At 43.6% G+C, this 27,498-nt stretch overlaps 1 protein-coding gene across 2 annotated transcripts in view; it reads right to left on the reverse strand.

Moving 5' to 3' along the window:
- Window positions 1-27,498, reverse strand: part of ADCY2 (adenylate cyclase 2) — a 532,901-nt gene that overhangs the window by 27,367 nt on the left and 478,036 nt on the right. For both annotated transcript variants that reach the window (XM_056520731.1, XM_056520730.1), the window contains 3 exons: window positions 25,949-26,033; window positions 18,387-18,545; window positions 10,887-11,033 (listed from right to left, as the gene is read on the reverse strand). In XM_056520731.1, the coding sequence (XP_056376706.1) occupies window positions 10,887-11,033; window positions 18,387-18,545; window positions 25,949-26,033 (391 nt within the window). The remainder of the gene's footprint in view (window positions 1-10,886; window positions 11,034-18,386; window positions 18,546-25,948; window positions 26,034-27,498) is intronic.

Consider the following 27,498-nt stretch of genomic DNA (forward strand, 5'->3'; position numbering starts at 1 on the left):
CGCACGTGTACTGCTAGTCACTTTCTTTACTACATAAAGTTTTGTTGTGAACAAAAAGTGGCTTAATTTTCATCAGTAATGTTATGATGATAGTGGAATACATAGGCTATGGTTGCCAATACAAATGCATTAATCAAGGTTCTGATAAAAAAAATGTTATCTTATACGCTTCATACACTCGTAATATCATATACAGTGCATATAATTATGTTTTTTTCAGTACATTCTTTTCCGTGTTAAGCGCAATATATACAGTCATGGCTTCTGTATAGTACATACACTCGTAATGGATTGTGCAGCGGGAACGGTGGCAGCATAGTATACAGTTCAACTATCATGGTGTTTACAGGTATAGTGTTGTATACAATACAGGCGCACAGTGTTATATGCAGAGGGTACGGTTATAGGTATGTATTCAGTACATACGTTTCATAGCAATACATACGGTCCACACAGTTATAATATTATAAGTGGGAAATACGGTATTGTATTTGTTAATTGCAGTACATTTGGTTATTTATAGGGTTTATCTATATGATGCATAACTATTATAGCAGTCATAATGTTTGTTTTTCATGGTAGCATTAACAGAGCGTTAATTTAATTCATGTAGTTTCACACGTTATAGTGTTTACAGTGCTTTTACCTTTGTAGATATATCATAGTATTACAGGGCATACGTTTGTAGCATTGGGGCACACACGTTTCATCATATTAGTAACATACGTCTGTTACGGTCATTGCGTAATGCGTTTGCATAGCTTTGGTAGCGGGTAATCTTGTCAGCGTTTTCTGGGGGTATACGTATTGAGTCCACAATTGAGCTTTCAAATGTATAGGTGATAACGTTTTTGTTTAGCTGCTTCACGGTATTATGTCATAGCCGAAATATCAATGCCTTATGGCATTCTATACTTGGCATACGCATTGGTGGTAGCGATGCCGAATGTTCATGGACGCTTGTGCTATTATATGGTCGGTACTCATGGCATCTATATTTGATACGCTAGGGGCTTCATTGTGCCTACACTCATGACATTCATACTGTTTACACGCTCATAGAGTTATACTGTTCATGCACTCTGGGAATTTGTACTGTTCACACGCCTGTTCATATTGTGCACACGCTCAGGGCAGGCATATGTTCATACTCTTATAGCAATCTTACTGTCCATATGCTCATGATATTTATACTGTTCACACGTTTTTGGCATGTATACCTTTCATACGCTCATGGCATTTATACTATTCGTTCGCATTCTGGTTACGCTTGTGGTGGTCATACCGTTTTAGGCTCACTGCATTTATACTTTTCATACATTCATGGCATGTACACGTTTATGGCATATATATTGTTCATTAGCCCACAGTAATCATATTGTTCACCAGCTCATAGTACTTGTTATTACATGATCAGGCTATTGATACTGTTCATACGCTTAGGGCAGTTATATTGTTCAGGCAATTTTGGTGTTTACACGATTGTTATGCTCATGATATACGTGTCATAGCCTCGTAGTCATTTATACTGTTTTATACACTCATGCCGTTTCACTGTCCATACGCTCCTGTCATTTATAATGCCTTTATGCTCTTGGCAATTATACAGTTCATACGCTCATGGCACTCATTTTGTTATACGATATTGTTCACACGCTCGCAGCATCTATAATGTTCACACATTCTCAGCAGTTACTGGTCATGTACTCGTGGCATTCGTGCTGTCACATTCATGGTGGTCATACGGTCTTGCAATCAGGGTATTTACACTGTTCATATGCTCCTGTTATTCATACACCCATAGCTTTCATGCGGTACGTGTACTCGTGGTGTTTTATGCTGCACATGCGCTTGTGTGTTATTTTCAGGCACTCAGGGCATTTATATTGTGCATGGCATTATACAGTTTATACGCTCATAGTATTACGGTTGTTTCCCATCACACCTGCCACTTCTGCAGGGGGTCGGTTGACATGGTTGTTCATATCTGACACATATTCAGACCAATAGCATCACGACACATAAGTGGTGTATACTCTCATATCTGCCAAGACTGCAGAGGGATACATTGCATAGTCGTTGCTACTGACACGTTTTCAGAGTGACAACATCACAACACATAGGCGGTTGTATACCCAGTATACCTGCCATGTCTGCAGGGGGATACATTGCGTAGTTGTTTGCTACTGACACGTTTTTTCAGAGCAGCAATATCACGTCACAAAGGCGGTTGTACACCCTTTGTTGGTACTGACGCACATGCTGGGCAGCAACATCATGACACATAGGTGGCTGGCTTCTCCTTAGTACATGACACCTCTGCAGGGGGATAACCAGCGCAGTTGTTGTTACTGACACATATACAGAGCAACAACAACATGACACATAGGCGGTGTTATACCCATTATACCTGCCACGTCTGCAGGGGGATCCATTGCACAGTTGTTGTTACTGGCATGTTTTCAGAGCGACAACAACATCACACACAGGCGCTTGTATATTGACCACACACGACATCGCTGCAGGGGAATTTGCTGAGCAGTTGTTGTTACGGTCACGTCTCCAGTACAATTACATCACAACACATAGGGGTGGTATACCCACCATACCTGCCACGTTTTCAGGGGGATACGTTGAATAGTTGCTGTTACTGACGCATTTTCAGAGTGACAACATCAACACACATAGGCGGTTGTATACCGAACATACGTGACTCGGCTGCAGGGGAATTCCACTGAGCAATTGTTGTTATGGTCACGTCTCCAGTACAATAACATTACGACACATAGGCGGTGGTATACCCATCATACCTGCCAGGTTTGCAGGGGGATACATTGCATAGTTGCTGTTACTGACACGTTTTCAGAGTGACAACATCAACGCACATCACAGCAACGGTGGTTGTATACCGATCATATGTGCAGGTGAATTCACTGAGCAGCGGTTGTTATGGTCATGTCTCAGAGCAAAAACATCACGACACACAGGCGGTGGTATTCCCATAATACCTGCCATGTCTGCAGGGGATACACTGCATAGTTGATGTTACTGATACGTTTTCAGAGTAACAATATCACGACTCATAGACGGTAGACATAGATGGCATACTCATCATACCTGCCACGTGTGCAGAGGAATACACTGCACAGTTGTTGTCACTGAAACATCTTCAGGGTTAACAACAGCACGACATAGAGGTGGCTGTATACTCTTTATATCTAACACGGCTGGAGGAGGATGCACTTCAGAGTTTTCGTTAATAACACACTGTCAGTGTAACAACGGCATGGCGCATAAGGGTTGTAGTCCCTTCATAACTGCCACACCGGAAGTGGGATATACTGCGTAGCTATTGTCCCTAACACGCTTTCTGAGTTATAGTTTCATGACACATAAAAAAAAAAAGAAAGAAAGAAACGATGGATATGCCGGACCTGTCACGTGTACCAGGCACGAGGGTACGCAAAAAACGCAAAGAACTGTCACACAGGTACGATGATTATGTATGTCAATTGGCCAACAGTTTGGGCTTGGCCTCTAAAATAGGGATCGGATAGTGTAGTTTAGGCCTGATAGGCAGCTATCAGTTCTCTCGATTCAATGACACACATCAGTGTGTTTAGCTTGTATGCTAGCATGGTCTAGAGTCAGGGCTGGTTTATTCAGAGTAGGTATAGTGGTTATAGCTACCCATCACTAGGTAGAGCCTTTGTTCATAATAAGTTGGTTGATTCTACTGTCACAGGGTCTGTATTAGGGTATTCAAGGGCAGTGAAGTTAGGGGGTGGGGTTGTTTATGAGGTTTATACATCCTACTACGTAACCTGCCAGGTCAGGTGTTTTTGCTCTCTAAAGGCCTGCCCTCTGCCGCAGCTATGGGCACAGTTTAGCTGCTGTTGTCAGGTTAACCTTCCATGCAGGTCGGTAGGACGTTTATGACGCAAACACGAGGGGAAGTTTGCTCTGACCATGTGACAGTGTCATTCTCACATAAGGCCATTGATCACCACTTTGGGAGGTAATTGTCGGGAATTCTCAGGTCACCCTTATTCGCATTAGGTTAATAGCTCGTTTAGAGAACCTTTTCATGATATGCTAATTTATTGAGATAGGAATTTGGGGTTTTCATGAGCTGTATGCCAAAATCATCAGTATTAAAACAATAAAAGACCTGAAATATTTCAGTTGGTGTGCAATGAATCTAAAATATATGAAAGTTAAATTTTTATCATTACGTTATGGAAAATAATGAACTTTAGCACAATATGCAATTTTTTTTTAGAAGAACCTGTAGATGACATGGTCCATAGTGCAGGTAAGGTATGATTATATTTTATATTCCTTCCCTTTACCAGGCTGTTTAAATGTGGGCCCTTTGATCATGTAGGCACAGTTGACGCAATTCCGACAGGGATATGAGCCTTTGTTTTTTACAGTCACCACACTGTCACCACACTGGAGCAGACGTCAGTCTATGTATCGCGCCACTTCAGCCTAGTGCTGGGGTGGTGGCCGTACATCGACAACGTCTTCCTCCTGTGGAAAGGCTCCCAGACATACCTTGAGGAATTCCACCTATTCCTCAACGGAATCAACCCCCATATACAGTTCACCCTAAACTCCTCTCACGAATCTGTCCAATTCTTGGACACAGTTGTCACCATACAAAACCAACAGATTCACACAGACCTGTACACGAAAAAAACTGATTGTAACTCCATCCTAAGATTTGATAGTAACCACCCCAAACATGTTCTCAAATCTCTCCCTGCTGGCTAAATGATGAGGGCCCGCAGAATTGTCAGCAGGGAAGAGAATGTGGAGAAGGCTTTGGACGGCATGGTCCAGAACTTTACCCAAAGGGGTTACCCTCAAGAACTAGTCCAACCGAGTAAAACCAAAGCACTACACATGGACAGAAATACCCTCATGCACACCACCAGACAGAAAAAAGAAATTACTTTAGTACCATTTGTCTCCACATACAACCCCAGTTCCCAAAAAGTGGCCCAATCCATTCAACAATACTGGCATATACTAAAAGACAGCTATCCAGATATAACTGAGTTTCAAACACCACCGCTGATGTCATACCGCAGACCTCCCAGCCTGAGGAATTCCCTCATCAGAGCTGACATTTCCAGTAAAAGACCATGCCGTCCAAAGCCTTCTCCACATTCTATTCCCTGCTGACAATTCTGCGGGCCCTCATCATTTGGCCAGCGGGGAGAGATTTGAGAACATGTTTGGGGTGGTTACTCTCAAATCTTAGGATGAAGTTACAATCAGTTTTTTTCGTGTACAGGTCTGTGTGAATCTGTTGGTTTTGTATGGTGACAACTGTGTCCAAGAATTGGACAGATTCGTGAGAGGAGTTTAGGGTGAACTGTATATGGGGGTTGATTCCGTTGAGGAATAGGTGGAATTCCTCAAGGTATGTCTGGGAGCCTTTCCACAGGAGGAAGACATCATCGATGTACCGACACCACCCCAGCACTAGGCTGAAGTGGCGCGATACATAGACTGACGTCTGCTCCAGTGTGGTGACAGTGTGGTGACGGTAAAAAACAAAGGCTCATATCCCTGTCGGAATTGAGTCAACTGTGCCTACATGATCAAAGGGCCCACATTTAAACACCCTGGTACAAGGAAGGAATATAAAATTAAATCATACCTTACCTGCACTATGGACCATGTCATCTATATCCTCAGCTGCCCGTGCAACCACATCTATGTAGGTGGGACCACTTTGGAATTCAAAAACAGAATCAGCCAACACAGGTATTCTATTCGCAAAAAACTTTTGGATCTACCTGTATCCAAACATTTCTCAGACATGTGCCACTGTGAAAAAGACTTACATTTCACACTCATTGACCACATACCCCGACTTAAATATGGGGGGGGGGGGGGGGGACTGTACCAGCATCCTAAAAAAACGTGAACTAAAGTGGATACACACCTTAAGATCATTACGTCCCCACAGTTTACCATGCATAACAGCTAAACTCTTGTTCTTTATTTTTTTAGATAATGGATATACGCAAGAAACAGAGGAGGCAACATACTACAACACTGCAACCCCTTGCACAAGTCTGCAGCACGTATTTGCCTCGCTACGAAAAGAGTCTGCCATCTGAAAAACTATGGGCACAGAACCTGTCTCCACATCACCCTGAATCGGGCCCGCTAGTTATTGGCAAGTGGGGGGCAGAATCGGTCTTCCCGCTATTCCACGTCTATGACGGGGGTGGAGGGGGACCGACTGGTGACACTCAATCCACATGTCCATGTGGTGAAGGTCGCCACTGTCCTCTACCCCTGTCACGGGCATCCTTTGAGACCGCATCCGTACATAGCCGCATGCCCACAGGTTGTCCTTCAGTTGTAATGGCTGCCACAGACTCTAGATGCATCTTTGCGCAGGCGCGGGCCTGCCAGAGAACCCGTTACTATGGCGACGCTGATGCCGGAAGGGGATTGGCTCCGGCCTGGTGTGAGTCATCTATGCGCAAGCGCAGTGACTCCCCGGCCGGCACGCGCACCACCGGAGTCTCACAGCGGCGTCTGACGCCACACCACATGCTGCAGATACCGGGATACAGTATGTATGCTCTGCCCCTCATATTACATTGCGTTATACCCTGTTCTTTCTTCACTATGAGTTAGCACCTGTATATGTTACACGACACTGTTGATACCTATGTAATAACACTGAATATGCATTGACCGTATGTATATATGGATCTGTATGTGAATCTTCTTATGATTTTGTAAATATTGTCGACACCACTGTGATTGGCTGACATTATTATTGAGTCACTATTTAACATCCTGTTTGTAACACATGTCTCATGCTTGAGAAAGGCTGTAATTGGACGGCCGAAACGTCGCATGACTTTGGGTGAATAAACCTCACTACCGTTTTTTAACTACATTGGTGTGCTGCTGGATTTACTTATTTTTTGGATATATATATATATATATATATATATATATATATTGCTGATCTGATGCTAACTTGTCAATTGTTTCCTATGGATTTTATTTTTATAGTTTATCTCATGAAATTAATTGTTTCTACTAAAGAGAAGAAACAACAGCAACAATTCATATTTTAACCCCTTCCCGCAGAATGTCATATATAAACGCTGGGTTGTGCAGTGCGTTCGCGTATCCCGGCGTTTATAAATGACATTTGTTAACCCGGCAATGCGCAGCATCGCACGGGTTAACTGGCAGAAGTCCCGCTGTTTCCAGCAGGGGACAACTTCTGCTTCACCCCCAGGACCATCAATTGATGGTCCTGGTCAGCGATCACTGTGATTGGTCCCTGTGGACCAATCACAGTGATCTGGGGTGAAAGTTCAGATCCCCCGCACTGCCCGCCCCTGGAAGTCGGGCAGAACGGGGGACGAAGGCTGCAGGGGCTCGCGGGGACCTGCGGCACACGGGGGGAACACGTGGGGACCGGCGGACTTACCTGGAGCAGCGGCAGGACCGAGGAGCAGCGGCAGGACCGGCCACGTGGGCGAGCAGCGACGGGACCAGCAGGTAAGTATGTAGTCCTCAGAGGCAGCAGTGAAGATCTTCACTGCTGCTTCTAGGAGTCTGAAAACCACAACTCCCAGCATGCCTAGACAGCCTTTGGCTGTCTGGGCATGCTGGGAGTTGTAGTTTTGCAACATCTGGAGGGCCCCAGTTTGGAGACCATTGTATAATGGTCTCCAATCTGTGCTCTTCCAGCTGTTGCAAAACTACAACTCCCAGTATGCACTGACTGTCCAGGCATGCTGGGAGTTTTAGTTCAGCAACATCTGGCCCTTCAGATGTTGCCGAACTACAACTCCCAGCATGCCCTTCAGCTGTCTGGGCATGCTGGGAGTTGTAGTTTTGCAACAACTGGAGACACACTGGTTGGGAAACATTGTCTGTTTCTAACTCAGTGTTTCCTAACCTGTGTGCCTCCAGCTGTTGCAAAACTATGACTCCCAGCATGCACTAAAAGACCATGCATGCTGGGAGTTGTGGTTTTGCAACAGCTGATGCAAGCCCCCCCCCCCCCCCCCCCCCGCCCCGCCACCCCCGTGAATGTACAGGGTACATTCACATGGGCGAGGCTTTTACAGTGGGTTTCTCGCATCTTGAGATGCAGCAAATTTTGCGCTGGGAAACTCGCTGTAATCCACCGCCCATGTGACTGTACCCTAAAAACACTACACTACACTAACACAAAATAAAATAAAAAGTTAAAAACACTACATATACACATACCCTTACACAGCCCCCCTCCCCCAATAAGAACGTCCGGTACACCACTGTTTCCAAAGCAGAGCCTCCAGCTGTTGAAAAACAACAACTCCCAGTATTGTCGGACAGCCGTTGACTGTCCAGGCATGCTGGGAGTTTTGCTACAGCTGGAGGCACCCTGTTTGGGAATCACTGGCGTAGAATACCCCTATGTCCACCCCTATGCAAATCCCTAATTTAGGCCTCAAATGCACATGGCGCTCTCACTTTGGAGCCCTGTCGTATTTCAGGGCAACAGTTTAGGGCGACATATGGGGTATCGCTGTACTCGGGAGAAATTGCGTTACAAGGTTTGGGGGGCTTTTTCTTCTTTAACCCTTCATGAAAAGGAAATGTTGGGGTCTACACCAGAATGTTAGTGTAATTTTTTTTTATTTTTACACTAACATGCTGATGTTGCCCTATACTTTACATTTTCACAAGAGGTAAAAGGGAAAAAAGCCCCCCAAAATTTGTAACGCAATTTCTCCCGACTACAGAGATACCCCATATGTGAGCGCAAAGTGCTCTGGGGGCGCACAACAAGGCCCAGAAGGGAGAGCGCACCATGTACATTTGAGGTGATTTGCACAGGGGTGGCTGATTGTTACAGCGGTTTTGACAAACGCAAAAAAAACAAAACCCCACATGTGACCCCATTTCGGAAACGACACCCCTCACGGAATGTAATGAGGGGTGCAGTGAGAATTTACCCCCCACAGGTGTCTGACGGATCTTTGGAACAGTGGTCCATGAAAATGAAAACTTGTACAGCCCACTGTTCCAAAGATCTGTCAGACACCAGTGGGGGGCAAATGCTCACTGTACCCCTTGTTACGTTCCTCAAGGGGTCTAGTTTCCAAAATGGTATGCCATGTGTTTTTTTTTTGCTGTTCTGGCACCTTAGGGGCTTCCTAAATGCGACATGCTCCCCGAGCAAAATTTGCTCTCAAAAAGCCAAATATGACTCCTTCTCTTCTGAGCATTGTAGTTCGCCCATAGTGCCCTTCAGGTCAACTTATGGGGTACCTCCATACTCAGAAGAGATGGGGTTACAAATTTTGGGGGGTATTTTCTGCTATTAACCCTTGCAAAAAGGTGAAATTAGGGGGGAAACACACATTTTAGTGGAATTTTTTTTTTTTACATATGCAAAAGTCATGAAACACCTGTGCGGTAATAAGGCTCACTTTATTCCTTATTACATTCCTCAAGGGGTCTAGTTTCCAAAATGGTATGCCATGTGGGTATTTTTTGCTGTTCTGGCACCATAGGGGCTTCCTAAATGCGACATGCCCCCCGAGCAAAATTTGCTCTCAAAAAACCAAATATGACTCCTTCTCTTCTGAGCATTGTAGTTCGCCCATAGTGCACTTCAGGTCAACTTATGGGGTACCTCCATACTCAGAAGAGAAGGGGTTACAAATATTGGGGGGTATTTCCTGCTATTAACCCTTGGAAAAATGTGAAATTTGGGGGGAAACAAACATTTTAGTGAAAAAAAAAAAATAATTTTTACATATGCAAAAGTCGTGAAACACCTGTGGGGTATTAAGGCTCACTTTATTCCTTGTTACGTACCTCAAGGGGTCTAGTTTCCAAAATGGTATGCCATGTGAGGGTTTTTTGCTGTTCTGGCACCATAAGGGCTTCCTAAATGCAACATGCCCCCAAAAACCATTTCAGAAAAACGTACTCTCCAAAATCCCCTTATCGCTCTTTCCCTTCTGAGCCCTCTACTGCGCCCGCCGAACACTTTACATAGACATATGAGGTATGTGCTTACTCGAGAGAAATTGGGCTACAAATATAATTATACATTTTCTCCTTTTACCCCTTGTAAAAATTTAAAAATTGGGTCTACAAGAACATGCGAGTGTAAAAAATGAAGATTGTGAATTTTCTCCTTCACTTTGCTTCTATTCCTGTGAAACACCTAAAGGGTTAAAATGATGACTGAATGTCATTTTGAATACTTTGGGGGGTGCAGTTTTTATAATGGGGTCTTTTGTGGGGTATTTCTAATAAGAAGACCCTTCAAATCCACTTCAAACCTGAACTGGTCCCTGAAAAATAGTGAGTTTGAAAATTTTGTGAAAAATTGGAAAATTGCTGCTGAACTTTGAAGCCCTCTGGTGTCTTCCAAAAGTAAAAACTCGTCACTTTTATGATGCAAACATAAAGTAGACATATTGTATATGTGAATAAAAAATTTTTTTATTTGTAATATACATTTTCCTTACAAGCAGAGAGCTTCAAAGTTAGAAAAATGCAAAATTTTCAAATTTTTCATCAAATTTTAGGATTTTTCACAAGGAAAGGATGCAAGTTACCACAAAAATGTACCACCATGTTAAAGTAGAATATGTCACGAAAAAACAATCTCGGAATCAGAATGATAACTAAAAGCATTCCAGAGTTATTAATGTTTAAAGTGACATAGGTCAGATGTGCAAAAAACGCTCTGGTCCTTAAGGCCAAAATGGGCTTGGTCCTGAAGGGGTTAAGACATTTTTGCCTTTCTGAATATAAGGGACACAGACAAGACATTGATAAAATTGCTTATATATTTGAAGATATCTAAAAACAATACTTACATCATCAAAATCTGCAATTATTTCATTTAGAAGTCTTAGGCACTCTAAGCCTTCTTTATTGACATCTGACTCTGTGTAAAATTCTTTGAAGTCCGGAATAGATGCAAACATTACACATACACAATCATATGACTGGTGATATAAATCCTGCAAGAAAAAATTAAGGTAAATAATTTAGATGCTTCAAAATAAATATAAAGAATTGGCTCCTGAACTATTTATTCCAACAACTGCGTAACTGAATAGGTATAATTTCAATCCAGAAGGAATTTCATTCTATGATCAATATAGAATAGATTTGATACAGTAAGCAGAAGAGGTATCAAGAGTGTAACTTGAACATTTAGCCCATTTGGTTTTAAAATTTACTAAATGTACAAAATGTGAAAAGTAAAAACAATAAAGATGTACACACACACAGCACAGCCCCGAGTCCTTACTGCTAAGCAATGAAATAGTGCTGGTAAAAATGCACCGAATCGAACAGGCTTGCACTGTGCTGGACAATGATATTCAGTACACCATTATAAATGGCATGTGAAGGGAGAAGAGGTTACATTAAGCACTAAAGGTTTGCTAATGAGAAGTTATCCTAGATTTACATTTCAAGGAAAACAGGATCCTAGAAAGCAGTGGCGTTGCTAAGGTTGGTGTCACCCGGTACGATATAAAATGGTGTCACCCCATACCTACCCCCCCCCCAGTAAGTTTTTAGCCTGTTGTGACAGGCGCCACTGATGTAGAGCAGTGTGAAAAATTCCAGTATAATAATCAAATATACCAATTGCCAAAGAATGGGAAAGCGCTAAAAAAGGTTTCACCAATTAAAACTACAGCTCCCAGTATGACCTAAGCAGTGGTGAGGTTATGCTGGGAGCAGGCCTGGTGCTGTCATAAGGCAAACCATGCGTCCGCTTGAGGGCGCATGGACTCGCAGCTGATGGGGGCGGAAAAATTAAGACTTTTTTTTATACTAAGACCCCCACCTGTGCGCCCCACCGCCGCACAGCAGAGGTCACTGCTACCACTCCACCCTCTCTGGTTTTATTGCTGCGGCCCACCGAGTTTCCCGAAATGGAGCTTCGCTTGTGTAGGCAGAAATCCTTGCAGCGGCCCTGGCTGGGAGTTGTAGTTTTACTCATCACAACTGCAGAACTTACAATTGACTACAGCTCTGATGGGACATAATGAGGAAAATACACAATAATATCAGTGACTACAGGTGACTTCTCTATAGTCTTTCCTTATGCACCCTCATCATACATAAGGAGGATCATCCTCCTGCCAGTGGCACCCCCATCATCCCGGATGTCGGGGGTGCTACTGGCAGAAGGATGATCCTCCCAATGGATTATGAGGGTGCTACGGCCAGGATGATGGGGGTGCTACATCTGCAGGAGCATCCTCCTGCCAGTAGCACCCCCATCATCCCGGAGGATGATCTGCTGATGGATGATGGGGGTGCAGCACCCCCATAATTCATCAGTAGCACCCTCATCATACATAAGGAGGATCGGATCATCCTCCTGCCAGAGGCACCCCCCATCATCCTGGAGGATGATCCTGCTGATGGATGATGGGGGTGCTACTCACAGGAGGATGATCCTACTGATGGATGATGGGGGTGCTACTCACAGGAGGATGATCCTGCTGATGGATGATGGGGGTGCAGCACCCCCATCATTCATCAGTAGCACCCCCATCATACATAAGGAGGATCATCCTCCTGGCAATGGCACCCTCCAGAGCCTCTCAGCACCCCATTTCTCCCTGTTACATTAAAACATTAAATCAGTGTTTCCCAACCAGGGTGCTTCCAGCTGTTGCAAAACTACAACTCCCAGCATGCCCGGACAGCCAAAGGCTGTCTGGGCATGCTGGGAATAATAGTTTTGCAACAGCTGGAGGCACCCTGGTTGGGAAACACTGCAGTAAATACACAGTTTTGCAGAGAGGTCTCACCAGCTCACCAGTCTCTTGTCTTCACTTTCTCCTCTCCCCGAGCGGCTCCAGGTCCAGGAATGTCCGAGGGTTGGGGAGGAATTTATCACCCATGAATCCTCAGAAGACGCGGAGCACATGAGGCAGGGACACGTCGGGGGAGGGAGCAGACGTGCGCACGGCACTTCTGTTCCCAGAAAGCATTGCAGGTCTTAAAGAGGCAGCTTCCTGGGGCTGGGGGATAGGATTGTGTCGGGGGCTGAAACTGGAGTGCGGCAGCCTGCAGGTCATGAAAGAAGCCTCTTCTGTCTGGGGATGCTGCAAATACTGGCTGAGTTGATTGACGGTGTGCAGATGCGGGGGGGGGGGGGGGGGGGGCGGCTGCTGCCGGCCGTGATGTCACCCCTCCAGGCTGGTGTCACCCGGTGCGCTCCGCACCCCCCGCACCCGGGTCGCAACGCCACTGAGGCTGTGTTCCTGAAATCTGTGAGCCTGTCTCTGTCCGTTCTAGCAGTGGCGTTGCGACCCGGGTGCAGGGGGTGCGGAGCGCACCGGGTGACACACCAGCCTGGAGGGGTGACACCACGGCCGGCAGCACCCCCCCCCCCCCCCGCATCTGCACACCGTCACTCAACTCAGCCGGTATTTGCAGCATCCCCAGACAGAAGAGGCTTCTTTCATGACCTCCAGTTTCAGCCCCCGACACAATCCTATCCCCCAGCCCCAGGAAGCTGCTTCTTTAAGACCTGCAATGCTTTCTGGGAACAGAAGTGCTGTGCGCACGTCTGCTCCCTCCCCCGACGTGTCCCTGCCTCATGTGCTCCGCATCTTCTGAGGATTCATGGGTGATAAATTCCTCCCCAACCCCCGGACATTCCTGGACCTGGAGCCGCCCGGGGAGAGGAGAAAGTGAAGACAAGAGACTGGTGAGCTGGTGAGACCTCTCTGCAAAACTGTGTATTTACTGCAGTGTTTCCCAAATTTGCACAGCAAAGAAAAAAAAAAAAAATGAAAATGTAGCCAGCACCTAAACCCAATACACGGGTGCACGCTGCTGTGGCAAGTACAAAACATGTAAAAAAGAAAATGGCAGCAGCACACTTGGTCAACAAAATGGAGGCTCTTAGCGCACTTTTTGATCAAAACGTGTCCCCCATCCACCATGTGGAGGTGGCCTCTTATCGGATGGGTCCCGTGTATTGGGTTTAGGTGCTGGCTACATTTTCATTTTTTTTTTTCTTTGCTGTGCAAATTTGGGGGGAGTGGCTCCCTCTGTAGCCGTGCATCCCCTCCCCTATTTTCACAGGAGGTGGTTTGGATCGTTAGTGGATCCAACATGTCACCCAGCCTGAGGTAGGTGAGTGTTTAGGGACCCATCCGATAAGAGGCCACCTCCGCGTGGTGGATGGGGGACACGTTTTGATCAAAAAGTGCGCTAAGAGCCTCCATTTTGTTGACCAAGTGTGCTGCTGCCATTTTCTTTTTTTACATGTTTTGTACTTGCCACAGCAGCGTGCACCCGTGTATTGGGTTTAGGTGCTGGCTACATTTTCATTTTCATTTTTTTTTTTCTTTGCTGTGCAAATTTGGGGGGAGTGGCTCCCTCTGTAGCCGTGCATCCCCTCCCCTATTTTCACAGGAGGTGGTTTGGATCGTTAGTGGATCCAACATGTCACCCAGCCTGAGGTAGGTGAGTGTTTAGGGACCCATCCGATAAGAGGCCACCTCCGCGTGGTGGATGGGGGACACGTTTTGATCAAAAAGTGCGCTAAGTGTTTCCCAACCAGGGTGCCTCCAGCTGTTGCAAAACTATTACTCCCAGCATGCCCAGACAGCCTTTGGCTGTCCAGGCATGCTGGGAGTTGTAGTTTTGCAACAGCTGGAAGCACCCTGGCTGGGAAACACTGATTTAATGTTTTAATGTAACAGGGAGAAAGGGGGGGTGCTGAGAGGCTCTGGGGGGTGCCATTGCCAGGAGGATGATCCTCCTTATGTATGATGGGGGTGCTACTGATGAATGATGGGGGTGCTGCACCCCCATCATCCATCAGCAGGATCATCCTCCTGTGAGTAGCACCCCCATCATCCATCAGCAGGATCATCCTCCAGGATGATGGGGGGTGCCTCTGGCAGGAGGATGATCCTCCTTATGTATGATGAGGGTGCTACTGATGTATTATGGGGGTGCTGCACCCCCATCATCCATCAGCAGATCATCCTCCGGGATGATGGGGGTGCTACTGGCAGGAGGATGCTCCTGCAGATGTAGCACCCCCATCATCCTGGCCGTAGCACCCTCATAATCCATTGGGAGGATCATCCTTCTGCCAGTAGCACCCCACCATCCTGGATGATGGGGGTGCCACTGGCAGGAGGATGATCCTCCTTATGTATGATGAGGGTGCATAAGGAAAGACTATAGAGAAGTCACCTGTAGTCACTGATATTATTGTGTATTTTCCTCATTATGTCCCATCAGAGCTGTAGTCACTTGTAAGTTCTGCAGTTTTGATGAGTAAAACTACAACTCCCAGCCAGGGCCGCTGCAAGGATTTCTGCCTACACAAGCGAAGCTCCATTTCGGGAATCTCGGTGGGCCGCAGCAATAAAACCAGAGAGGGTGGAGTGGTAGTAGTGACCTCTGCTGTGCGGCGGCGGGGCGCACAGGTGGGGGTCTTAGTATAAAAAAAAGTCTTAATTTTTCCGCCCCCATCAGCTGCGAGTCCATGCGCCCTCAAGCGGACGCATGGTTTGCCTTATGACAGCACCAGGCCTGCTCCCAGCATAACCTCACCACTGCTTAGGTCATACTGGGAGCTGTAATTTTAATTGGTGAAACCTTTTTTAGCGCTTTCCCATTCTTTGGCAATTGGTATATTTGATTATTATACTGGAATTTTTCACACTGCTCTACATCAGTGGCGCCTGTCACAACAGGCTAAAAACTTACTGGGGGGGGGGGGGTAGGTATGGGGTGACACCATTTTATATTGCACCGGGTGACACCAACCTTAGCAACGCCACTGCACAGCCTAGGTTCTCCTGCCTCTGCACACAACACAAGCTAAGGCCCATGCATACTTTTTGTGTTCTGTCCTGGTTTGTCTGGTACTAGAGATCGACAGCAGATTGAAGAGAGGTAAAGATCCTTTCACACTATGAGTATTCATCCTATTTTAAACATCCGTTTTCTGTCTAAGAACAGATGTATAATAACGGATGAAATAACGGGTGCTAACGGCTGAATAATGTCCATCAAAATAACGAGCATATTCATCCGTTAAGACCAGTTATAACATCCTCCATGTACAGCCGTTTTAACATTTCTGCCTACAGACTCCCACAGCCAGGACTACTACTGCTCCCATCATGGAACATACTTGTTTCCATGATGGGAGTAGTAATTCCCCGGATGCGGGAGTTTGCCTGTGGCTGGGGAGGCTACATTGGTGTTTGTAATACTACCCCCATCATGGAACAGGCTCTGTTCCATGATGGGGGTTGAAGTACAGGGGCTGAGGGATTGATCGCGCTGGGTCTCACTTCTGAGATCCCATGCGATCAGAAGTTATTAAGCAGGGGAGCTGGTGCTATTGCTGCGCTCCCTTGCAATGTATCATGTGTTTTTACTTTCATTTTTAAATACCCAGTGGAAGCCCTGAATGGCCGGTACCAAGGAGCCATTCAGGGCTCTCCGCAGGGTTTTTAAAATGAACTTTGTGAGTGGCAGCGGGGCCATATGTATATTAAAAGCGCTGTGGGGGGCAAGATATATAGCACTGCAGGGGGGGTGGCAGACATGTAGCCTATATATCTAGCCCCACAGCACATTTATAATATGCCCCCCGCAGCGCATTAATAAAGATATGACCCTCACTGGTGCATTTATAAATATATACCCCCGCCAGCGCATTTATAATGTGCCCCCTGCCGGCGCATTTATAATGTACTCCCCGCTGGTGCATTTTTTATGTGCCCCCCCCCCCGCCTGCGCATTTCTCATATAATGCCACCGCAGCGCTATATGTGAAAAGTATTTCTATCAGCAGCTGGCCGGCCCGATGATGCCGATACAATACTTTTCATACATAGTGCTACAGGGGCATATGTATATAAAAGCGCTGGGGGAGGGGGAGATGGGCAGAAGATATATAGCGTTATCTGCCCCCCACCGCACTTCCATATACATATGCCACCGCAGCCCTCATCAGGCCGGCCGGCTGCTGATAGAAATGCTTTTCACATATAGCGATGCGGTGGCATATGTATATAGAAGTGCTGTGGGGGGCAGATAACACTATATGTCTGCCCCCCCCCAGCGCTTCTATATACATATGCCCCTGCAACGCTATGTATGAAAAGTGGTCCGACTGCTGATAGAAATACTTTTCACATATAGCGCTGCGGTGGCATATGAGAAGTGCACCGGCGGGGGGTACATTATAAATGCGCTGGCGGGGGTTATATATTTATAAATGCGCAGGCGGGTGTCATATCTTTATTAATGCGCTGCATATTATAAATGCGCTGGGGAGCTAGATATATAGTCTATGGGGGAGATTTATCAAAGGATTTAGACTGGTTTTTCTTGTCTAAATTTGTCGCACAGAAAGTCGCAGTCTAAATCTGTGCGACTTTTCTGCGACTTTTGCTCTAGAGGATTTTTAGAACAGGATGCATGCAAGTCTATTTTAGACTGAAATGCATTGAAAAATGCATTGGTGCTGAATTTATCAAAAGCGACTTTTCAGCGACAAGTCGCATCGGCTGAAAGTACGCCGAAATGTCAGACCATGTTGGAGCAGGTTTAAATATAGACTAAAGCATAGATCATGTAGTCTGTGCACAGAATTTATCAAGAGCTGTGCGCCATTTGATAAATTCGGTGCACAATAGATCAGACTAACCCTCTGTAGTTTGGTCTATATTGATGCGGGACATAGACAACTTTGATAAATCTCCCCCTATATGTCTGCCCCCCTGCAGCGCTATATATCTTGCCCTCCACAGTGCTTTTACGCCCCCCCACAGTGCTTTCTTGTGACGGAAGAAAAATTTGTGCATGTCCCGTTTTTTCTTCTGTCACAAATAATGTCCGTTATTAATGATGGGCTATAACGGGTCATAACAGATAATAAAAAAAATCCCATAGACTTGAATGGGATTTTGTAACGGACGTTTAACATCCGTTTTTAAGGCTTTTCTAACGGATGTTTACAACAGGTCTTTTAACGGAACAACTTTATAGTGTGAAAGGGGCCTAAGACACCTGGTGGCTAAAACGTTAAAGATTTTTTCTTGGATAGGGAGTCATTTGTGTTAAATGAAGTGATTTACAATACTGTATGTTAATGATCACATAACTTCACATAGAGGGAATATGCTTTAAATGACAGTAACCATATAAATAATAAAATGCAGAAATACAATACATTGAAATTGCTTAAAATTCTCAAATATTGAATAGTGTAAAAAAAAAATGTCCACTAAATAAATAAAGCACTTGACTAAGAACAATCTAGTAATTATAGCAAACAAAAATACTATACAATTGCTAACCTCATTTTTCAGATTTCGTGCTAAGAAGTGTTCAGCAACATGAGCAGGGAGCACATTTTCCAAAAGCACTCTATTCAAGTTTTCCATTGTCTCAATTTCTTCCCGTTCTTTTTTAAACTTGTTCTTCCATAAGAAGTCTAACCTACAGTAATATTCATTCTGTTACAAGAGGACACAGAAGTAAAGAAACAATAGGCATTTTATCCTACAATTCAAATTTAAGTATAAATAATTTTTCTTAAAAACTAGTTATAATTAGAGATGGGCGAATCGAAGCTGACCAAGTCGAATTCGTTCCGAATTTCATGAAAAATTTGAATCTGAATGAATCTGAATTTCCTCGCGCTTCATGGTAACAAATCGCTTCATTCACTACATTTTGTGCGGGCTGGGGGGCTAAAATTGTGGCTACACATGTAAGGACATGGGGCAAGGAAGTCTGTGAAGGCGGGATCACCCTGAATCACATGGCGGCATGCAGCCTATCAGCAGCCAGCCCTGTGATGTCACAGCCCTATATATTTGGCAGCTATTACCGAAGATGGGCATTGTGTTCTGGCTAGAGAGAGAGCAGACACTTTGTGGTCACTAATCAGCGTTACTGACAATACAGATCAGCACAGGGGAAATCCATTGACCTCAAGCCCACATTACTGCAGGCAGGGAGAGTTTAGAAGTCGTTTCATAGTCTGCCAATTGAGATCATTACAGGAAGCACTCCCCATTCAAAGACTACAAGCAACCATAGTGCATCCAGACTCTGTCTGCTCTGCAGCAGTGATTCTAATAGTGACCCCTGTAATCTGCATGTCATACTGAATAACATTATTATTTCACTACCCCAGCACACTCCCTATGCATGTTACGGCAAGGTTCTACACCCCTATTCAGGCTCTCTGTAGCTCGGAAATAGCCGTTTTAATAGCGATTCGCTGCAAATTAATTTGGTTCGAAACAAATTTTTAGGAAAATTCAGCAAATTAGCCGAATAAAATTTTTCAAAAATTCGCCCATCTCTAGTTATAATAATGTAAAATTTAGTATTTATTGGCCGACATTTATCATTGTCTTTAGACTGTTTTTTGTGTCTAGAAAAGGTGCAAAAAATGCACAAGCAGGGCTTATTTGCGCCTTTTTTGGTTTACACATTTCTGCTGATTTTGAGTTGCAATCTACAGATTTTGGCAAATACAGACGATATGGAAGGGTTTTTTGAAAATGCACAAAGCCACTGAAAAGTCTCTAAAACTACCAGCCCAGACTTAGCTTAGCTTTTTGGTGTATGTCAAGAGAGAAATTTCAGAAAATGTGATCTGCACAAAATGTATCAAATGCTCTGTGACCATGTAATAAATTTGGTGCTCCTACACATTACCAGCACACAAAAAAGGTGTAGAAAAATGCTTCACTTACACTACAATGATAAATGCTGACCATTGTTTTTTATTTATATATTTTCTTTTAAGCATATAATCGAGAACTGTTCAATATTTTTTTTCATTAAACTACAAAAATTGTAGTTGCATGATAGCCAGATTGTCTTTATCTACTTATAGCAGTGTGCTTCTGTTGTCCACTAATTGCATAAACATTCCTGAGGCTAGGATTCCACTTGAAAAAACGCCAGTGCAATTTCCTGCATCTGATGTTGTTTCTGGTGTTTTTTCTGGCATTTTTGCATTTGAGTTGAAATTCCATTTTGGCCCCTTTGGCGTGTTTTTCAAAATGTGTTGGGCACCAAAAAAAAAAATAAAATGCAGTAGTGATGGGAAAAAAAATTCTTTAACCCCTTAAGGACGCAGGACGTAAATGTACGTCCTGGTGCGGTGGTACTTAACGCACCAGAATGTACATTTACGTCCTGTACATAACCGCGGGCATCGGAGGGATGCCCGTATCATGCGCGGCTGATCCCGGCTGCTGATCGCAGCCAGGGACCCGCCGGCAATGGCCGACGCCCGCGATCTCGCAGGCGTCCGCCATTAACCCCTCAGATGCCGGGATCAATACAGATCCCGGCATCTGCAGCAGTACGCGATTTCAATGAATGATCTGATCGCCTGCAGCGCTGCTGCGGGGATCCGATCATTCAGAATGCCGCACGGAGGTCCCCTCACCTGCCTCTGTCTGGCTCCCGGCATCTTCTGCTCTGGTCTGAGATCGAGCAGACCAGAGCAGAAGATAACCGATAACACTGATCTGTTCTATGTCCTATACATAGAACAGATCAGTATTAGCAATCATGGTATTGCTATGAATAGTCCCCTATGGGGACTATTCAAGTGTAAAAAAAATTTAAAAAAATGTAAAATTTAAAGTAAAAAAAAAAAGTGAAAAATCCCCTCCCCCAATAAAAAAGTAAAACGTCCGTTTTTTCCTATTTTACCCCAAAAAAGCATAAAAAATAATTTAATAGACATATTTGGTATCACCACGTGCGTAAATGTCCAAACTATTAAAATAAAATGTTAATGATCCCGTACGGTGAACGGCGTGAACGTAAAAAAAAAAAGTCCAAAATTGCTACTTTTTTTAATACATTTTATTAAAAAAAATTATAAAAAATGTATTAAAAGTTTTTCATATGCAAATGTGGTATCAAAAAAAAATTACAGATCATGGCGCAAAAAATGAGCCCTCATACCGCCGCTTATATGGAAAAATGAAAAAGTTATAGGTCATCAAAATAAAGGGATTATAAACGTACTAATTTGGTTAAAAAGTTTGTGATTTTTTTTAAGCACAACAATAATATAAAAGTATGTAATAATGGTATCATTTTAATTGTATTGACCCTCAGAATAAACAACACACGTCATTTTTACCGTAAATTATACGGCGTGAAAATGAAACCTTCCAAAATTAGCAAAATTGCGTTTTTCTTTTTAATTTCCCCACAAAAATAGTGTTTTTTGGTTGCGCCATACATTTTATGATTTAATGAGTGATGTCATTACAAAGGACAACTGGTGATGCAAAAAACAAGCCCTCATACTAGTCTGGCGATGAAAATATAAAAGAGTTATGATTTTTAGAAGGCGAGGAGGAAAAAACGAAAACGTTAAAATTAAATTGTCTGAGTCCTTAAAGGGGTAGTCCAGTGGTGAAAAACGTATCCCCTATCCTAAGGATAGGGGATAAGTCTGAGATTGCGGGGGGTCCGACCGCTGGGGCCCCCTGCAATCTCTCTGTACGGGGGCCAGGCTCTCCGGCCAGATAGCAGGTGTCGACCCCCGCACGAAGCGGCGGCCGACACGCCCCCTCAATACATCTCTATGGCAGAGCCGGAGATTGCCGAAGGCAGCGCTTCGGCTCTGCCATAGAGTTGTATTGAGGGGGCATGTCGGCCGCCGCTTCGTGCGGAGGTCGACACGCCCCCTTCCCGCGGGCTGTTGGGGCTCCTTACAGGAGATCGCAGGGGGCCCCAGCGGTCGGACGCCCCACGATCTGCAACTTATCCCCTATCCTTAGGATAGGGGATAAGTTGTTCACCACTGGGTCACCACTGGACTACTCCTTTAAGGCCAAAATGGGCTGAGTCCTTAAGGGGTTAAAGGGGTACTCCTGTGGAAAAAAGTTTTTTTTAAATCAACTGGTGTCAGAAAGTTAAACAGATTTGTAAATGACTTCTAGTTAAAAATCTTAATCCTTCCAGTACTTTTTAGGGGCTATGTGCTACAGAGGAAATGCTTTACTTTTTAGATTTTTCTGATGTCATGACCACAGTGCTCTCTGCTGACCTCTGCTGTCCTTTTTAGGAACTCTCCTGAGCAGCATATGTTTGCTATGGGGATTTTCTCCTGCTCTGGACAGTTTCTAAAATGGACAGCAGAGGTCAGCAGAGAGCACTGTGTTCATGACATCAGAGAAATCTAAAAAGTAAAGCATTTCCTCTGTAGAATATAGCCCCTAAAAAGTACTGGAAGGATTAAGATTTTTTAATAGAAGTAATTTACAAATCTGTTTAACTTTCTGGCATCAGTTGATTTTAAAAAAAAAGTTTTCCACAGGAGTACCCCTTAAGGAAATGTTTGTAATACCCCTTAATTGCATTTTGTAATATCACTTTATTGTTGCCAACCACTGCCTACATTTTTGCATCATTGGTGTGGTTCCACTGGCTATACTTGGGCCCTTGGGGTCCTTTGAGTATTTGACCTGCTGTTCTTCTTTTTGTCTGTACATTTTTAAAACTTTAATAAAAATTTACAGTTAAAAAAAAAAAAAGCAAATACGCAGCAAAATACGGCATGTGTGACCCTACCCTAATAGAAGGCTTTCTAAAATATAAATCTTCATTTCTATAAAATTGGCATAGCAGGATAGCAGGGGTGATTTTTAAGTGTCAGTTAATATTAATTTGAATATTCTTTACAGAATTCCATTATTGGGGGGAATAATGGTTCATAATGAGCTTGGTTAAACCGTACACTAAATTACATCTGAATTGTACCCCATGTCATTAGCCCCTTAAAAGGGATAAGTGTAAGATCGCGGGGGGTTCGACCGCTGGAGCCCCCACGATCTCCCAAACAGCTCCCCGGCTCTCTGCATGAAACAAGCATTTTCGACCACAGCAGGAAGCAGCGTCTGACAAGCCCCCTCCATGCAGCTTTATGGGAGAGCCGGAGCACTGCTTTCGCAAATCTCCGGCTTTGCTATAGAACTACATGAAGGGGGTGTGTCAGCCACAGCTTTGTGCTGTGGTCGAAAATGCTTGTTTCATGCAGAGACAGGGCACCGTTCGGGAGATCGTGGAGGGCCTCAGCGGTCGGACCCCCGTGACGTAAATCTTCTCCCCTATCCTTAGGATAGCAGATAAGTTGTTGCATCCTGGAGTTATCCTTTAAGGACCAAGCCCATTTTGGCCTTAAGGACCAGGTCAATTTTATTTTAGCATTTTCGCCTTTTCCTCCTCTCCTTCTAAAATCCATTCTCCAAAACTCTTTTTTTTATTTCCACCCACAGATTCATATGAGGGCTTTTTTTTTTTTTTGCGCAATCAATTGTACTTTGTAATGACACCTCTCATTTTACCATAAAATGTACGGCGAACCCAAAAAATTATTATTTGTGGGAGGAAATTTAAATGAAAACCGCAATTTTGCTAATATTTGAAGATTTCATTTTCACGCTGTACACTTAATTTTTGCCATAATTTCTTTATTCTGTGGGTCAATACGATTAAAATAATACCCATGGTTATTTACTTTTTTTTATTATTGTACTGCTTTAAAAAAATCTAAAACTTTTTTACAAAATCAGTATGATCAAATCGCCCTATTTTGACCACCTATAACTTTTTTTTTTCTGTATACAGGGTTGTGTGAGGGCTCATGACCTGTAGGTTTTTTTTTTACCACCTTTATGTATATGTGACAATTTGATCCCTTTCTATTAATTGTTTTGTGAATGTGATATGACCAAAAGGCAGCAATTTTGGACTTTTTTATTTTTACATTCATACCGTTAACTGTACAGGGTAATTAACATTATATTTTGATAGATCGGACATTTATGCACATGGCAATACCAAAATGTTTAATAATTATTATTTATTATGCTTTTTTTTAGTAAAACGGGGAAAAAGAGTGATTTTAAATTTTAATTGGGGAAGGAGATTTTTCAAATTTTTTTAAAACTTGTTTTTACTTTTATTTTTAACTCATTATGTCCCCATAGGAGACTATCTATATCAATCATTAGATTGCTCATACTGTTCAGTGCTATGCATAAGCATAGCACTGATCAGTATTTTCAGCAATCTTCTGCGATCTTCTGCTCTGGTCTGCTGGAAGGCAGATCAGTGCAGAAAACCCGGGAGAGCAGCGGAGGCAGATGAGGGGAACTCAGGCCGTCATCTTAGCTGATCTGATCTCTGAGGATGTCACGCGGGTGATCAGATCAGCTATTACAATAGCCGCACTGCCGCAGATGCCGTGATCTGTGTTGATCAGCAGTCAGAATTGCTGTGCATGACGCGAGCACCGCTCCAGTGCTCGGGGTCATGTACAGGAGGTAAATGTACGTCCTGGTGCACGAAGTACATCTGGAGGTACGTTCACGTCCATTGTCCTTAAGTTTCTGTCACTTTTACATGGGCCAACAAGCTGCAGATATTGGTGATTGGCACTTCTTTTGCTCAGCCTTCAGAAGGCTCATTAAATCTTGTAGCTTGGCTACATGAACGATTTATGGATCATATGTGTGATCTGTGTACACATTATGCGCTTATTTATTCACAGTCTGGTACCATTGTGGGACAAACTTGTTAGTCCAGGTACCTACACATATGACTAATAATAAAATATTAAGATGGAAATTTTTCCACAATTCATTTTTGGTCATGCCCTGTGACTTGACATGGGCGTTCTATCAGAAACAGTAAAGGGGCAGTGGACAGAGCCAGGAACATGAGCAGATGCATGACAGGAAAGCATGGACAAGACTGCATGGATTGGAGATTACCTGACTGCTGTGTGCACTGGTAGAAGTCGTACACCAATGGTAGTGGACGCTGATGTTACTGTACAGTGTAATAGCTGCAATGTAGTTTATATGATGGCATGTACATGTGGATTGCAGTATATCAGCTGTACTAGCTGACAATTAAAAGTACAAATTGGCAAGCATGTTCATAATACTGAAATAGGGTTAATGACAAACACAATAAAGACACCTCCAGTTGGAAAATAATATGAAAATGTAAAATATAGAAAAGCAGTATTGGAGAAGATAGACCAAGGGTAAAAAGTCTCTCAACCACAACAGGGGTTGTTGATATCAATTATTCCAACTGTTTGTATACTGACCTAAAGTTTGGAAGCTATGTACTATTTGACTAGACTTAGATTATTAAAGGGGTATTCCCATCTTAGTGTGCAGAGGAAATAGGCCCAAAAACCTAAAATATTAAGCTTACTAATTTGCTACTTTTTCCCCAGAAATGTATTGCTATTTTCCACATTCTTCATTGTTGGTTGCTCGTTGCCTAGAGAAATGACAAACACGGGATCCTTGCAGTGGTGGCTGTGCTTGCGTAGAGCCCAGTCTTGTGTTCCTGATCAGGAGCCAGTGCACCTGTGTCATGATGCACTCTCCGAGTCCTTTCGATCCCCTTCCTCCATAGAGTTTAATAGGAGGGGTGGGGGGTGGAAATGCACACAGTCAGGCATGCGTTGGGTTGAAGTCACAGGAACACCGCTTGCCTGAACTGTCAATCAGGTGCAAGCGTTCCACCCCTCACTTGGAACACTGCAGGGAAGCAGTGTGAAAGAAGACAGGTAAACCCTGTGATGGGAATATCCCTTTAAATTTAGCTGTAAGCTTACTAAGGCTTTGGTTTATCATTCTGTCTGACACAAAAACTGGTGTGATTTGCCCTTAGCAACCGAGCACAGCTTAACTTTCTTGTTATAAGAGCTCATTAAGATATGAAAGCTTGGCTGTGATTGGTTGTTATGGGCAAATCACAGCAGTTTTTATCTCAGATTGATAAATCTGGGTCTAAATCTGTGATTTAAAAGGCAAGGTGAATTCGGTAGTGTTCATGTATAGCTTACCTGTCTACTAAGAACAAGCAGGGTCACAAAAAATATGAAAAGAGACACAGATCCCATTGTCTTCAGATCTTTCAGAACACCTGGTCTGTAAATACAAATATGTGACATTTAATTTACCATTTCACTACTTCCAGGTAAAATGTTGTCCTACTGTTTACACTTATAACAGCATGCATGCTATTTTCTGTTAGACCTACTATCACACAATGTTGGTTCAATTAAAGGGAATCTGACACCTCGGCAACATAAAGAAAAAACAGAACCCCTGTTTCCAACAGTAAGAAAACAACTGTGTTTTATCAGCTGCATTGTGAACTGACTGCTATGTGACTTGCATTCATGAGATACAACTCCTGCCTTTATTCTTATATTGGACAACTTAATTGTAATATTATGTTTACAAGAGTATCTGATAACTTTTTGGTTGATCATCTCAGTGGATGCCTTAAGATGGTCATATCTAAGGGCACAGGGAAAATTGTACTGGTTGAGATTAGTATAAATATATATACAGTACAAACCAAAAGTTTGGAAACACCTTCTCATTCAGAGTTTTCTTTATTTTCATGACTATGAAAATTGTAGATTCACACTGAAGGCATCAAAACTATGAATTAACACATGTGGAATTATACACATAACAAAAAAGTGTGAAACAACTGAAAATATGTCATATTCTAGGTTCTTCAAAGTAGCCACCTTTTGCTTTGATTACTGCTTTGCACACTCATTCTCTTGATGAGCTTCAAGAGGTAGTCACCTGAAATGGTCTTCCAACAGTCTTGAAGGAGTTCCCAGAGATGCTTAGCACTTGTTGGCCCTTTTTGCCTTCACTCTGTGATCCAGCTCACCCCAAACCATCTCGATTGGGTTCAGGTCCGGTGACTGTGGAGGCCAGGTCATCTGGCACAGCACCCCATCACTCTCCTTATTGGTCAAATAGCCCTTACACAGCCTGGAGGTGTGTTTGGGGTCATTGTCCTGTTGAAAAATAAATGATGGTCCAACTAAACGCAAACCGAATGGAATAGCATGCCGCTGCAAGATGGTTTGGTAGCCATGCTGGTTCAGTATGCCTTCAATTTTGAATAAATTCCCAACAGTGTCAATAGCAAAGCACCCCCACACCATCATACCTCCTCCTCCACACCAGCACACCTGTGAAGTGAAAACCATTTCAGGTGACTACCTCTTGAAGCTCATCAAGATAATGCCAAGAGTGTGCAAGGCAGTAATCAAAGCAAAAGGTGGCTACTTTGAAGAACCTAGAATATGACATATTTTCACACTTTTTTGTTATGTATATAATTCCACATGTGTTAATTCATAGTTTTGATGCCTTCAGTGTGAATCTACAATTTTCATAGTCATGAAAACTCTGAATGAGAAGGTGTTTCCAAACTTTTGGTCTGTACTGTATATATATATTTCAAACAGTACAATTTCAGAAATGCTTGTACATTAAAAATATGGTTAAGTGTTCCTGTCATTTCAAAAAACTATAGACATATCAAAAGTTTTGAACGGTCTAAGTCTTAGTGCTAAGACCC

The sequence above is a fragment of the Hyla sarda genome, chromosome 5 (genome assembly GCF_029499605.1).
Source record: "Hyla sarda isolate aHylSar1 chromosome 5, aHylSar1.hap1, whole genome shotgun sequence".
Lineage (NCBI taxonomy): Eukaryota > Metazoa > Chordata > Amphibia > Anura > Hylidae > Hyla > Hyla sarda.